We start from the raw sequence: 17188 nt of genomic DNA, 5'->3' as shown, positions 1-17188 counted from the left end.
GTTTCTTTAAACATTAAAAAAAAATGCAGCAGTATATGTATTGTATTATTTCAATAAAGTATTTTCAACAAAGGATATACAGAGAACAAAATAAATAGGAAAGAATCATGCACATTTTTGTTATTAATCTTTATTTGATGTTATTACAAACTGATTGTTTAATAATAAAAAAAAACCCAGCAGTATATGTATTGGAGTATTTCAATAAAGTATTTTTGCAACAAAGGATATCCAGAGAACAAAAGTAGTAACGAATCATGCACATTTTCGTTATTAATCTTTATTTGATGATATTACAAACTGTTTCTTTAAACATTAAAAAAAAACCAGCAGTATATGTATTGTAGTATTTCAATAAAGTATTTTCAACAAAGGATATCCAGAGAACAAAAGTAGTAAAGAATCATGCACATTATTGTTATCAATCTTTATTTGATGATATTACAAACTGTTTCTTTAAACATTAAACAAAAAAATGCAGCAGTATATGTATTGTAGTATTTTAATAAAGTATTTTTAACAAAGGATATCCAGAGAACAAAAGTAGTAAAGAATCATGCACATTATTGTTATTAATCTTTATTTGACGATATTACAAACTGTTTCTTTAAACATTAAACAAAAAAAATGCAGCACTATATGTATTGTAGTATTTCAATGAAGTTTTTTCAATAAAGGATATCCACAGAACAAAATGAGTAAAGAATTATGCACATTATTGTTATTAATCTTTATTTAATGATTTTACAAACTGTTTCTTTAAACATTAAAAAAAAAAAGCAGCAATATATAAATTGGAGTATTTCAATAAAGTATTTTCAACAAAGGATATCCAGAGAACAAAAGTAGTAAAGAATCATGCACATTATTGTTATTAATCTTTATTTAATGATTTTACAAACTGTTTCTTTAAAAATTAAAAAAAGCAGCAATATATGTATTGTAGTATTTCAAGAAAGTATTTTCAACAAAGGATATCCAGAGAACAAAAGTAGTAAAGAATCATGCACATTATTGTTATTAATCTTTATGTGATGATATTACAAACTGTTTTTTTAAACATTAAACAAAAAAATGCAGCGGTATATGTATTGTAGTATTTCAATAAAGTATTTTCAACTAAGGATATCCAGAGAACAAAAGTAGTAAAGAATCATGCAGATTATTGTTATTAATCTTTATTTAATGATTTTACAAACTGATTGTTTAATCATTAAAAAACCCAGCAGTATATGTATTGGAGTATTTCAATAAAGTATTTTCAACAAAGGATATCCAGAGAACAAAAGTAGTAACGAATCATGCACATTTTTGTAATTAATCTTTATTTGATGATATTACAAACTGTGTCTTTAAACATTAAAAAAATGCAGCAGTATATGTATTGTAGTATTTCAATAAAGTATTTTCAACAAAGGATATCGAGAGAACAAAAGTAGCAAAGAATCATGCACATTATTGTTATTAATCTTTATTTAATGATTTTACAAACTGTTTCTTTAAACATAAAAAAAAAATCAGCAGTATATGTATAGTAGTATTTCAATAAAAAAATTTCAACAAAGGATACCCAGAGAACAAAAGTAGTAAAGAATCATGCACATTATTGTTATTAATCTTTATTTGATAATTTTACAAACTGTTTCTTTAAACATTAAACAAAAAAATGCAGCAGTATATGTATTGTAGTATTTTAATAAAGAATTTTCAACAAAGGATATCCAGAGAACAAAAGTAGTTAAGTATCATGCACATTATTGTTATTAATCTTTATTTGAAGTTATTACAAACTGATTGTTTAATCATTAAAAAAAAAAATCAGCAGTATATGTATTGGAGTATTTCAATAAAGTATTTTCAACAAAGGATATCCAGAGAACAAAAGTAGTAAAGTATCATGCACATTATTGTTATTAATCTTTATTTGATGATATTATAAACTGATTGTTTAATCATTAAAAAAACAAAACCCAGCAGTATATGTATTGGAGTATTTCAATAAAGTATTTTCAACAAAGGATATCCAGAGAACAAAAGTAGTAAAGAATCATGCACATTATTGTTATTTATCTTTATTTGAAGATATTTCAAACTGTTTCTTCAAACATTAAATAAAAAAATGCAGCAGTATATGTATTGTAGTATTTCAATGAAGTTTTTTCAATAAAGGATATCCACAGAACAAAATGAGTAAAGAATCATGCACATTATTGTTATCAATCTTTATTTAATGATTTTACAAACTGTTTCTTTAAACATTAAAAAAAAAAGCAGCAATATATAAATTGGAGTATTTCAATAAAGTATTTTTGCAACAAAGGATATCCAGAGAACAAAAGTAGTAACGAATCATGCACATTTTCGTTATTAATCTTTATTTGATGATATTACAAACTGTTTCTTTAAACATTAAAAAAAATGCAGCAGTATATGTATTGTAGTATTTCAATAAAGTATTTTCAACAAAGGATATCCAGAGAACAAAAGTAATAAAGAATCATGCACATTATTGTTATTAATCTTTATTTGAAGACATTACAAACTGTTTCTTTAAACATAAAATAAAAAAATGCAGCAGGATATGTATTGTAGTATTTCAATAAAGTATTTTCAACAAAGGATATCCAGAGAACAAAAGTAGTAAAGAATCATGCACATTATTGTTATCAATCTTTATTTGATGATATTACAAACTGTTTCTTTAAACATTAAACAAAAAAATGCAGCAGTATATGTATTGTAGTATTTTAATAAAGTATTTTTAACAAAGGATATCCAGAGAACAAAAGTAGTAAAGAATCATGCACATTATTGTTATTAATCTTTATTTGATGATATGACAAACTGATTGTTTAAACATTAAAAAAAAAGCAGCAGTATATATATTGTAGTATTTCAATAAAGTATTTTCAACAAAGGATATCCAGAGAACAAAAGTAGTAAAGAATCATGCACATCATTGTTATCAATCTTTATTTGACGATATTACAAACTGTTTCTTTAAACATTAAACAAAAAAAAATGCAGCACTATATGTATTGTAGTATTTCAATGAAGTTTTTTCAATAAAGGATATCCACAGAACAAAATGAGTAAAGAATTATGCACATTATTGTTATTAATCTTTATTTAATGATTTTACAAACTGTTTCTTTAAACATAAAAAAAAAAAAGCAGCAGTATATGTATTGTAGTATTTCAATAAAGTATTTTCAACAAAGGATATCCAAGGAACAAAAGTAGTAAAGAATCATGCACTTTATTGTTATTAATCTTTATTTAATGATTTTACAAACTGTTTCTTTAAAAATTAAAAAAAGCAGCAATATATGTATTGTAGTATTTCAAGAAAGTATTTTCAACAAAGGATATCCAGAGAACAAAAGTAGTAAAGAATCATGCACATTATTGTTATTAATCTTTATTTGATGATATTACAAACTGTTTTTTTAAACATTAAACAAAAAAATGCAGCGGTATATGTATTGTAGTATTTCAATAAAGTATTTTCAACTAAGGATATCCAGAGAACAAAAGTAGTAAAGAATCATGCAGATTATTGTTATTAATCTTTATTTAATGATTTTACAAACTGATTGTTTAATCATTAAAAAAAACCCAGCAGTATATGTATTGGAGTATTTCAATAAAGTATTTTCAACAAAGGATATCCAGAGAACAAAAGTAGCAAAGAATCATGCACATTATTGTTATTAATCTTTATTTAATGATTTTACAAACTGTTTCTTTAAACATAAAAAAAAATCAGCAGTATATGAATTGTAGTATTTCAATAAAAAAAATTTCAACAAAGGATACCCAGAGAACAAAAGTAGTAAAGAATCATGCACATTATTGTTATTAATCTTTATTTGATAATTTTACAAACTGTTTCTTTAAACATTAAACAAAAAAATGCAGCAGTATATGTATTGTAGTATTTCAATAAAGTATTTTCAACAAAGGATATCCAGAGAACAAAAGTAGTAAAGTATCATGCACATTATTGTTATTAATCTTTATTTGAAGTTATTACAAACTGATTGTTTAATCATTAAAAAAAAAAATCAGCAATATATGTATTGGAGTATTTCAATAAAGTATTTTCAACAAAGGATATCCAGAGAACAAAAGTAATAAAGAATCATGCACATTATTGTTATTAATCTTTATTTAATGATTTTACAAACTGTTTCTTTAAACATTAAATAAAAAAATGCAGCAGGATATGTATTGTAGTATTTCAATAAAGTATTTTAAACAAAGGATATCCAGAGAACAAAAGTAGTACAGAATCATGCAGATTATTGTTATTAATATTTATTTAATGATTTTACAAACTGATTGTTTAATCATTAAAAAAACCCAGCAGTATATGTATTGTAGTATTTCAATAAAGTATTTTCAACAAAGGATATCCAGAGAACAAAAGTAGTAACGAATCATGCACATTTTTGTTATTAATCTTTATTTGATGATTTTACAAACTGTGTCTTTAAACATTAAAAAAATGCAGCAGTATATGTATTGTAGTATTTCAATAAAGTATTTTCAACAAAGGATATCCAGAGAACAAAAGTAGTAAAAAAATCATGCACATTATTGTTATTAATCTTTATTTAATGATTTTACAAACTGTTTCTTTAAACATAAAAAAAAATCAGCAGTATATGAATTGTAGTATTTCAATAAAAAAATTTCAACAAAGGATACCCAGAGAACAAAAGTAGTAAAGAATCATGCACATTATTGTTATTAATCTTTATTTGATGATATTATAAACTGATTGTTTAATCATTAAAAAAAAAACCCAGCAGTATATGTATTGGAGTATTTCAATAAAGTATTTTCAACAAAGGATATCCAAAGAACAAAAGTAGTAAAGAATCATGCACATTATTGTTATTTATCTTTATTTGATGATATGAAAAACTGATTGTTTAAAAATTAAAAAAAGCAGCAGTATATGTATTGTAGTAATTCAATAAAGTATTTTCAACAAAGGATATCCAGAGAACAAAAGTAGTAAAGAATCATGCACATTATTGTTATTAATCTTTATTTAATGATTTTACAAACTGTTTCTTTAAACATAAAATAAAAAAATGCAGCAGTATATGTATCGTAGTATTTCAATAAAGTATTTTCAACAAAGGATATCCAGAGAACAAAAGTAGTAAAGAATCATGCACATTATTGTTATTAATCTTTATTTAATGATTTTACAAACTGTTTCTTTAAACATTAAATAAAAAAATGCAGCAGTATATGTATCGTAGTATTTCAATAAAGTATTTTCAACAAAGGATATCCAGAGAACAAAAGTAGTAAAGAATCATGCACATTATTGTTATTAATCTTTATTTGATGATATTACAAACTGTTTCTTTAAACATTAAACAAAAAAATGCAGCAGTATATGTATTGTAGTATTTCAATAAAGTATTTTCAACAAAGGATATCCAGAGAACAAAAGTAGTAAAGAATCATGCACATTATTGTTATCAATCTTTATTTGATGATTTTACAAACTGTTTCTTTAAACATTAAACAAAAAATGCAGCAGTATATGTATTGTAGTATTTTAATAAAGAATTTTCAACAAAAGATATCCAAAGAAAAAAAGTAGTAAAGAATCATGCACATTATTGTGATTAATCTTTATTTGATGATATGACAAACTGATTGTTTAATCATTAAAAAAAACAAAAAAAAACCCAGCAGTATATGTATTGTAGTATTTCAATAAAGTGTTTTCAACAAAGGATATCCAGAGAACAAAAGTAGTAAAGAATCATGCACATTATTGTTATTAATCTTTATTTGAAGATATGACAAACTGTTTCTTTAAACATTAAATAACAAAATGGAGCAGGATATGTATTGTATTATTTCAATAACGTATTTTCAACAAAGGATATCCACAGAACAAAATGAGTAAAGAATCATGCACATTATTGTTATTAATCTTTATTTAATGATTTTACAAACTGTTTCTTTAAAAAAAATCAAAAAAATCAGCAGTATATGTATCTTAGTATTTCAAGAAAGTATTTTCAACAAAGGATATCCAGAGAACAAAAGTAGTAAAGAATCATGCACATTATTGTTATTAATCTTTATTTAATGATTTTACAAACTGTTTCTTTAAACATAAAAAATGCAGCAGAATATGTATTGTAGTATTTTCGAAGAGCATTAGGAATTCGAGATGTCTAATTAAATATTGAAGGGAGCAGAGAGCGTGTGACAAGCTGCAGCAGAAGAAGCTGTGGCGATAGCAGTCAGAGTGGCGAGGGAGGGTCAGGGGATGTTTCTCATGCACGAGCATAAGTACTCAGCGTTCAAGACGGGATATTTAAATATATGAGGAGGGAGGAGAATGGGAATTGCTGCGGTGGGGGGCGGAGTTCCGATTCTTGCCGAGGAGCCGAGGACCCGGAATTCTACAGGGGCACTATTTATGATACAACACAGTGATACTGAATGATTTTATTACGCTCACTCACTTCTCCACCAAGTGGCAGAAAAAGAAATAACAAATGGACTAAAATACATCCGCCTCCTGGAAGTCACCATAGCAATACTGTGTTTGGTTGCTGGCGATTTTTGATGACGTAGAGCAGTTTTAGATTCCAGAATTTTTTCCTCTTCTTCAAATCTGACATTCTCCTAAAGAGCGTTAGCTGTCAGTATTCTTTATAGTTTATCGTTACTGCAGTATTTATTAGTGTTTTGTTCTGTATGAGTCTATACATCCTCTCACTCCTACCCTACGTTATATTGATTTTTTTTTAAAAAAAGAAGAAACATCGTTAATTCTTTTCCCCATTTCTACAAAACTGCTGCAAACAATCCGCTCACTCTTAAAAATACTAAGAAATTATTTGTACATTTGTGTTAATAATTTTAGATCTCAATCTTTGCTTGATTAAGCTACCGTCTCATTATATTAATGAACACAAGCATTACCAAAATTAATATCGTAAAGTTTTTATATATATTTATTTTGTATTTTCATAGAACTTGTTAATATTTATTTACCAAAGAGGAAGACATTTTTAATTTATGTTGTACGTGTTTTTTTTTAATTTAGTTATACTGTTACACTTTTTTGTGGGTCGCTCCGTTTTTCTTCTTTTTTTTTGAGAATTGAACACAGAAGATAATGTCTGCCAAAACGTCAAGAGGTCCTTTGCAAAATACAGTGAGAGTAACTGATGAGCTGAAGAGACAGGTATAAATCTTGCACCTGAAAATTGCATGTTTTATAGGGTCACAAAAGTAGGATTTTTTTTTAGATTGTACTAATAGCAAGTGCATGAAATATATCTTAAATATAGATCTTACATTTTTTAACCCTCCTTTTTAATAAGTTATGTCTGTACTACATTCTCCTGCTTCTTTATTTATATGGATATGGTGGTAAGCACCATAGGTGCACTTTACTCTTTTGCACATGTATAGTACAGAGTACATTAGTGGAGCAAACATTTGTATTCCTGCCAGTCAAAGAATGTTATCATGCAGTACTAATGTGGAGGGTGGAGAATACATCTATGGTTTCAAGGTGTTTTTAATAGGGCTATACTGCCCCCCCGTGCAGTACCTGTTAGTGACAAAATAAATAAATTAGTGTCAAGGTGACCCATAGGCAGAGTTGTGAAAACCTGAGGATGCCGTCAGGATGGGCTAGAGGCAGAGTACGGAAGTGACATGGGCATGGATAGGCAGTCCCAGGTTTTATTTTGTGTCTATGACATTTATAAGAAACATAGTGCAGCTATGGAGGGGCAGCAGGAGAAAGCTCATAAACTGTGACTGTCCTACAAAATGCAGCATAGCTGGGAGCTGTCACTGTAATTTCAAGTACATAGATGAATAAATCATTGTTTCATAATAGATATCTAGAATGTATACAAGCAAACAATGTGTAGCTAAAAACAGTAAATAACAGATTAAACATTCAGTCCCCATGGACCATTGTAGCTAGAGAAATGGTTAATGTGATAAACACAAATGTTGAGGATTATATATCTATTTCAATATAAATTAGTAATTAAAAATTATGATCTGAAAAGTAGCATCATCTTGTGTTTTATTTAAAAAAAATGAATAGGCAAAACATATCCAGCCATACACTATTAGATACATTTGAAAACTACTCAGCATTCTGAATTTATAGATGGTAGCTTAACTCATTTTGAAAAACTAAGAATTGTGTTACTCAGCTGCCTAAACTCATTTAGCATACTTCATTGGTTACTGGGATTCCTACAGTCATGTGATATAAATAATGAAAAGGGAATTTTGGTACTTTTTTGTTCTGCTCTTACAGCAATGAGCAATACAAATTGCAGAAGACTCAGAGGTATTGTCATTTGCATTGTGCATATAAAGAAAAGGATATTACATGTCAGACTGAAAATGAATAGTCAGTCAAGATATGGACCCAGAGGCTGGGAAGTAATAATGTTGACACCACCATCCTAATACTCTGGTGTCACTGAAAACGTGACCGAGGCTTGAAAAAAAAAAAAAGTGACATACAATGTAAATTAAAAAAAAATTGGAAGCAAGACAAAAAAAAAATGAAATTGCGCTCTTACACCTTTCTTAACTGCTTTTCAGCAAAGGATACCAAAGGAAAAAAGTAAACTTGATATTAGATGTAAACTGGAACTTTTTAAAAAAAATTTTTACAATCATGAAATAATTTTGGGCGGTTTTATCGCCCTTTAAATCTCTTATGAAAACATATTGCGTTAAGAAAAAACAAAATAAAACAAAAAAATGTGTCACTTACAGGCCCTAATAGTTCTCAGGATTATCTTAAATTTAACCATATTCTTAAAGGGAAGCTAAACACTAAATACATTTCATGGAACTTCTTCTAATCATGGGTACTACAATTTTGGAACCTAAGTTACACTGCTGGTATCTGAAGGAGAGTTTCTTCACATGTTAAAATAGGTCAGCAATGAAATATAGTGATAGATTTAAACATTGTGGCACCAATGAATAAGAGGATAGCGGGAATAATATCATTTCTATGCTTATAAAATGTGTTTAATATCTCTTCAGTGTACTTTACAGTAACAGCAGTCACTTAGCGAACATTATTCTGTGGAAGGTATAAAATATAACCTACAGATTTCTGCTTTAAAGGGACAGTCTACACCAGAATTTTTATTGTTTTAAAAGATAGATAATCCCTTTATTACCCATTCTCCAGTTTTGCATAACCAACACAGTTATAATAATATACTTTTAACCTCTGTGATTATCTTGTATCTAAGCCTCTGCAAACTGCCCCTTTATTTCAGTTCTTTTGACAGACTTGCAGTTTAGTCAATCAGTGCCTTCTCCCAGTTAACTTCATGTGCATGGACACAGTGTTATCTATATGAAATACGGGAACTAACACCCTCTAGTGGGGAAAAACTGTTAAAATGCATGAAAAGAGGTGGCCTTCAAGGTCTAAGAAATTAGCATATGAACCTCCTAGGTTAAGCTTTCAACTAAGAATACCAAGAGAACAAAGCAAAATTGGTTATAAAAGTAAATTGGAAAATTGCTTAAAATTATATGCTCTATCTGAATCATGAAAGTTTATTTTGGCCTAGACTGTCCCTTTAATTGTAAATCAACACTTTTTTTATATAAGTAAAAATAATAATTTAACCTAATTGTAATGGCAGATAGTGAACCTATCCATCCAGATTTTACAAATTAACAGCAGCATTTGGTGCGTGTATTTATCATTGCATGAGCATACACTTGTGCAGTGCTGCTGCCTGCTCTTGCACAATTGGCTGCATGAGAGCAAGGCGTGTTAAAGGGACATTAAACTCAGAATTTCTTTCATGATTTAGATAGATCAACTTTCCAATTTACTTCTATTATCAAATTAGCGTAATTCTTTTGGTATTCTTTGTTGAAGAAGTAGTAATGGAGCTAGCTGAAAGAAAATGATAAGAGGAATATATGTGCAGCCACCAATCAGCAGCTTCTGAGCCGACCTAGTTATACTTTTCAACAAAGAATACACAGAGAATAAAACAAATTAGATAAAATAAATACATTGAAAAGTTATTTAAAATTGCATGGTCGATCTGAATCATGAAATTAAAAAAATATGGTTTCATGACCCTTAAATCAGCTCAGTCGAATCATTCTGTGGTGACTTAAAGGGACACTGAACCCAATTTTTTTCTTTTGTGATTCAGATAGAGCATGAATTTTTAAGCAACTTTCTAATTTACTCCTATTATCAAATTTTCTTTATTCTCTTGGTATCTTTATTTGAAATGCAAGAATCTAAGTTTAGATGCCGGCCCATTTTGGTGAACAACCTGGGTTGTCCTTGCTGATTGGTGGAAAAAATCCATCCACCAATCAAAAAGTGCTGTCCAGAGTACTTAACCCAAAAAGCTTAGATGGCTTTTGTTTCAAATAAAGATAGCAAGAGAACGAAGAAAAATTGATAATTGGAGTAAATTAGAAAGTTGCTTAAAATTGCATGCTCTATCTGAATCACAAAAGAAAAAAAATTGGGTTCAGTGTCCCTTTAATACAGTCACCTCTGAAGTGCTTCATAAATATTAGTTGCAGATTTGCATGAGCAAGCCTGCAACTTATAGGGGGATTTGCCATATGATAAATCCGCCCATAGTACTTGACATATAGAACAAAATAACCATATCATATCTATGTATAAATAGACTTCCTCACTTCCAATCTTAATGTGCATACTTTACTTAAAATCACAAATATACTGTAAGTTGAATGCATTTTATAACATAGCAAATCTGCATTATGGCTCTGAAAAATAAGAGAATAGTGCCATTAGAATCTAAACAGGTTGCTGATATAGTCCTGTGTGTCAGTTGTAAGGTTAATTACCAGAACATTATTATTGAATTTAAAAGGTTAACTTTTAGGGCATTATGCACTTTAGTTAATCTAAAGGATATCAAGAATAATGCAGGTAGTAATAGGATGCTCCGAGAACACTCAGTCCTACAAATAAATACTTTATATAATTATTCAGGACCACAAGATGCTAATTATTAAGTTGTAACAACCTCTCTAGGGATACATAGACAAAATATTTAACATGCAAGAACATGAAGTGCAACTGATGATTTGTGGCAAAAAAAAAAAAATGTGTTGGACATGGCTATTAATTGAAAACAATATTAAAGGTCCATTAAATATAGCAGAAGTGCATAATACAAAGACAATGCTATAATTTCAAATAAGCAGATTTCTTTTTCTGACAAATATATTTTCCCCTTATTTGCCAGCCCTCTGTATCATGTGACAGCCATCGGCCAACCACAGATTCATATACAGTATGCATACACTGAACTCTTGCACATGCTAACTACAGGTACAAATCCCCAAATCCAGAGTTCCAAATCCAAAATTGTTCTAAAATCCAAAATTTTTAATTAAAGGGAAATGAAACCCAAAATGTTTCTTTCATGATTTGGGTAGAATATACAATTTTAAACTACTTTCCAGTTTACTTCTATTATCAAATTTGTTAAATTCTCTTGGAATCATTTATTGAAGGAGCAGCAATGCACTACTGGTTTCTCACTGAATACATGGGTGAGCCAATGACAATCGGTATATACTGTATATATGCAGCCACCAATCAGCAGCTAGAACCTAGGTTTTTTTGCTGCTCCTGAGCTTACCTAGATAAACCTTTCAGCAAAGGATAACAAGAGAAGGAAACCTTAAATAATATAAGTAAATTGGAAAGTTGTTTACAATTGTATGCTCTGTCTAATTCATGAATGCCTAATTATGACTTTACTGTCCCTTTAACATATTTTAAAAATAAAATGATCAAGCATTACAGTACAGTACTATGTTTCTGATGGTTCTATGTATACACAAGTATTAAAATGATATAAAATTACCTTTAGGTTGCATGTATAAGATGGGTTATGATATGTAAATATTGCCTAAATGACATTAGATGTTGTTGTCTACAATAGGTTCCATCCCCTCTCCAAACTGTCCCATCTTACAGATGCAAATATTCCAAAATCCAAACTATTATGAAACCCAAACTTTTCCGGTCCAAAGCAGTTTGGATAAACGGTTTTCCACCTGTAGTGGCGGTTGCATCAGAAAGTGTACATATAAAAAAAACCTGCAAAATTTCATAATTAAAGGGACATGAAACCCAATTTTTTTCTTTCATGATTTAGAAAGAGCATGTCATTTTAAACAACTTTCTAATTTACTTCTATTATCTAATTTACTTCATTCTCTTGCTATCACTTGCTTAAAAGCATATCTAGATATGCTCAGTAGCTGCTGATTGGTTGCTGCACATAAAGGCCTTGTGTGATTGGCTCACACATGTACATTGCTATTTCTTCAACAAAGGATATCTAAAGAATTGAGCAAATTAGATAATAGAAGTAAATTGGAAAGTTGTTTAAAATTGCATGCCCTATCTGAATCATGAAATTTTGACTAGACTGTCCCTTTAAAGTAAATTGAAAAATCTCTTAAAACGGCATGTTCTATCCAATTCATGAAAGTTGTATTTTGACTTTAGCCTCCCTTTTATTATACTGACTGGAAGATGGGATAATAAAAAATCTGGATACATTTTTTCTCCATTTACTAATTATTCGTTGCTAATTTTTTGCATCTGTATTTGGCTCTAATATGTCTGTTCTCAGTACATGGGTGTAATAGGTGCGTCTTCATTGTTAATACATGATTATCAAGGGGTCCATCCGATAAAAATCGTCGCCCGCAAAAGCCGGCAACGCCAATATTTTCGCTGGTTTGGTATAACATATACGGCGTAACCTAGAAGTTACGCGCGTATATTTCTGCCGTCGCCCGTAGTTTTTTGGGCTATAGGCAGGTATACCAAACCAGCGCAGTTTGTTATCCAATATGCAGCGTAAGGACTTACGTGGCGAAAATGGAGAAAACTTACTCCATTTTCACCTCGCCACAAAAAGCAGCCGTAAGAAGCCTTACGCTGACTATTGGAGCTCCGTAACTCCCTAAACTGGCTGCTAAAATAAACCTTACACCTAACGCATGCGCAATGTCTATCTCCCTGTCAACCGCGATCTTCTAAAATAAACCTAACACCTAACGCATGCGCAATGTCTATCTACCTGTCAACCGCAATCTTCTAAAATAAACCTAACACCTAACGCATGCGCAGTCTATCTCCCTGTCAACCGAGATCTTCTAAAATAAACCTAACACCTAACGCATGCGCAATGTCTATCTACCTGTCAACCGCGATCCCCCCCCCCCGAAATCCCTAATAAAGTTATTAACCCCTAAACCGCCGCTCCCGGACCCCGCCGCCATCTACATAAACTAACCCCCTACTGTGAGCCCCTAAAACCGCCGCCATCTACCTTATCTATCCCCTAATTAGAACCCCTTACAACGCTGTCATCTACCTTATCTATCCCCTAATCTGACCCCTTACACCGCCGCCACCTATATAAAAATTATTAACCCCTAATCTAATCCCCCTATACCGCCGCCAGCTATATTAATATTATTAACCCCTAATGTAAGCCCCTTACACCGCCGCCATCTCTATTAAAATGATTAACCCCTAATTTAATCTACCTACCCCGCCGCCAGCTATATTATCTATATTAACCCTAAGTATATTATAGTTAATATAGGTATTACATTATATATATTAACTATATTAACCCTAATTATATTAGGGTTAATATAGTTAATATAGTTACTATAGTATTTATATTAACTATATTAACTCTATCTAACCCTAACACCCCTAACTAAATTTATATTAAATTAATCTAATTCATTTATAAACTAAAATATTCCTATTTAAATCTAAATACTTACCTATAAAATAAACCCTAAAATCAATCAGATTGAGCTCGCATTCTATTGGCTGATCGGAACAGCCAATAGATTGCGAGCTCAATCTGATTGGCTGATTGGATCAGCCAATCGGATTGAACTTGAATCTGATTGGCTGATTCAATCAGCCAATCAGATTTTTCAAACTTAATTCCGATTGGCTGATAGAATCCTATCAGCCAATCGGAATTCGGCGGACGCCATCTTGGATGACGTCATTTAAAGGTACCTCATTTGTCGTTCAGTCGTCGGCCGGGATGGATGCTCCGCGGCGGCGGAGCGAAGAAAGAAGATTGAAGATGCCGCCGGAAGAATGAAGACTTTGCTGCTGCTTGGAGGAAGACGTCGCCGGAGGAAGAATTCTTCTTTGCCGCTTGGAGGAAGACATCGCCGGAGGAAGAATTCTTCTTTGCCGCTTGGAGGAAGACATCGCCCGGATCGGATCAGGAGTTCGGCCCGGTGTGGTGAAGACAAGGTAGGGAGATCTTCAGGGGGGTAGTGTTAGGCTTTTTTACGGGGGGTTTGGGTGGTTTTAGAATAGGGGTATGTGGGTGGTGGGTTGTAATGGGGGGGTATTGTATTTGTATGCAAAAGAGCTGAATTCTTTGGGGCATGCCCCACAAAAGGCCCTTTTAAGGGCTGGTAAGGTAAAGAGCTTTGAACTTTTTTTAATTTAGAATAGGGCAGGGAATTTTTTTTATTTTGGGGGTTTATTATTTTATTAGGGGGCTTAGAATAGGTGTAATTAGCTTAAAAATCTTGTAATCTTTTTTTTATTTTTGTAATTTAGTGTTTGTTTTTTTTTTGTAATTTAGTTTAGTTAATTTAATTGTATTTTTAGATAGATGTTTGTAGTTTATTTAATTTATTGATAGTGTAGGTGTATTTGTAACTTAGGTTAGGATTTATTTTACAGGTAATTGGGTAATTATTTTAACTAGGTAGATATTAAATAGTTAATAACTATTTAATAGCTATTATACCTAGTTAAAATAATTAACAATTTACCTGTAAATAAATATTAACCCTAACATAGCTACAATGTAATTATTAATTATATTGTAGCTATCTTAGGGTTTATTTTATAGGTAAGTATTTAGATTTAAATAGGAATATTTTAGTTTATAAATGAATTAGATTAATTTAATATAAATTTAGTTAGGGGTGTTAGGGTTAGATAGAGTTAATATAGTTAATATAAATACTATAGTAACTATATTAACTATATTAACCCTAATATAATTAGGGTTAATATAGTTAATATATATAATGTAATACCTATATTAACTATAATATACTTAGGGTTAACATAGATAATATAGCTGGCGGCGGGGTAGGTAGATTAAATTAGGGGTTAATCATTTTAATAGAGATGGCGGCGGTGTTAGGGGCTTACATTAGGGGTTAATAATTTTAATATAGATGGCGGCGGTGTTAGGGGCTCACTTTAGGGGGTTATAGATATAATATAGCTGGCGGCGGGGTACGGGAGCGACGGTTTAGGGGTTAATAACTTTATTAGGTTGCGGCGGGGTACGGGAGCGGCGGTTTAGGGGTTAATAGCTTTTTTATTGTTAGGATAGTGAGGGGGGATAGCGGATAGAGGGTTAGACGTGTCGGGCTATGTTAGGGAGGCGTGTTAGACGTGTCGGGCTATGTTTAGGAGGCGTGTTAGACAGTGCGGGTGATTTAGACTTTAGTCAGGTTTTATAGGCGCCGGCAGTTTCTAACGTTGGGCAAGTCACTGGCGACTCCAAAAATCTGTACTTACGCAGATTTCTGGACATCACTGGTTTGTGAGACTTGCGCCACTTTAGCAAGTGACGGCGCCGCATATTGGATGGCTCGAGTTGCGAGCTGAAACTGCGGGCGACGTGGGTTCCCTCGCTTGCGCCGCAAACTGCGATCTATATCGGATCGCGCCCCAAGGGTATAGCAAAGAACTAAGGACTCTACTGCTGAGCGAAAAGTGTGTGCTAGATCTTATGAAGAGCCTTTCAGAAAAACCACAACACAAACCCTTCAGTGTCTTCCTTGCTTTCTTTTCATCAACAATACAGTGTATCAATGTGATTATTTATAGGAGATGCTTACTTACTTTATACAGCTGTAACTATTCAATATAACAAGGGGTGGTGGCGGCTATGGAATGGGAAGTGACTTTGCAGTCACAATGTGAATATATTGTAAAATACAATGCAACTTAGTAACTTAATATTTTGTTACCAAGAATATTAAAGAGGCAGTAAACTTGAGAAATAAAATTATGTATGTGGATTTTACTTTGTTTAAACATTATGTTTATGTGCAGCTATTTCTTTAAAATTTAAACTATTTCAATATGCAGAGTTAAAATTCTCTTCTTTTATTGCTCCCTGGAATCCTTAGCTGACCTCCCCTCCAGCCAACAGGTTCTGTATTGAGTTTTGCAGCTAGCAGTACAACCCATTAAGAATGCTGTTACCTGCCCCTTTTCCTTGCCTATTCAGCGAGCTCGCAAAAATAATGTGTCCATAAACAATTTGTAAAAAAATATTTTGTGGCATATTTGTTGTATAACTCAAAGGTCCCCTTTAATACTTTCCACTGTCAAATTTAATATGTACATTTCCCAATAACAACTAAAACAGTAATTTCCTTTTAACTTATTTTTTAATTGTCGCTCGTTTATCTGGCATACTGCTACTACGAAGCAAACAGTGAATTGTGATGCTAAATTCAGTGTGATTCAATGTTTACATTATATGAATGTGTCATTGAGGGAGGAACATGCGCATGTGCTAGAGATCATCTGCTCAGGAGGGATTTTTAATAGATACATTTGGGGGTTATTTTTGCAGCCACAGTAGCAGTTTGTACACTACTGTTATTATCAATGCACACAATTTTTATTGTAAAAAAACAAAACAAAACAAGTAATTGTTTGCATTTTTCCACTTACTTTGTGATATTGGGTATCAGATGCTTTTTCCAAATATCACCAGCTTATAAGTATTTCATACACAACCATGAGGATATATAATAATTATATTATTATTATGTATATAGCACTGCCAAATTAATACTGGTATACACATCTCCTATTATTAGAATTGTTATTGTGTTTTTAATTATTAGTTGATAATAAGTAAATAAAAGTTGCACAATGGTACTATTCAGTAAGTAAGTGTAAATAAGCTGTGAATGCTATAGGTGTAGTTTTGCTGTTCTTATCTGGCTTATATCAAGGACAAATAATAATACATTTAAGGAAATTGAAGAATGACTTGGATAGCTATATTAA

The 17188-nt window shown here is 31.1% G+C and overlaps 1 protein-coding gene across 1 annotated transcript in view; it reads left to right on the top strand.

The window, feature by feature from the left end:
• Positions 1-6607: 6607 nt before the first annotated feature.
• The window catches only part of NPHP1 (nephrocystin 1), a 322800-nt gene continuing 312219 nt past the window's right edge, over positions 6608-17188 (top strand). Inside the window, exon 1 of the mRNA XM_053711944.1 lies at positions 6608-7237. Within this exon, the coding sequence (XP_053567919.1) occupies positions 7169-7237 (69 nt within the window). The 5' untranslated portion in view covers positions 6608-7168. The remainder of the gene's footprint in view (positions 7238-17188) is intronic.

The sequence above is a fragment of the Bombina bombina genome, chromosome 4 (assembly GCF_027579735.1).
Source record: "Bombina bombina isolate aBomBom1 chromosome 4, aBomBom1.pri, whole genome shotgun sequence".
Classification (NCBI taxonomy): Eukaryota; Metazoa; Chordata; class Amphibia; order Anura; family Bombinatoridae; genus Bombina; species Bombina bombina.
This window is presented reverse-complemented; position numbering and strand designations above follow the sequence as displayed.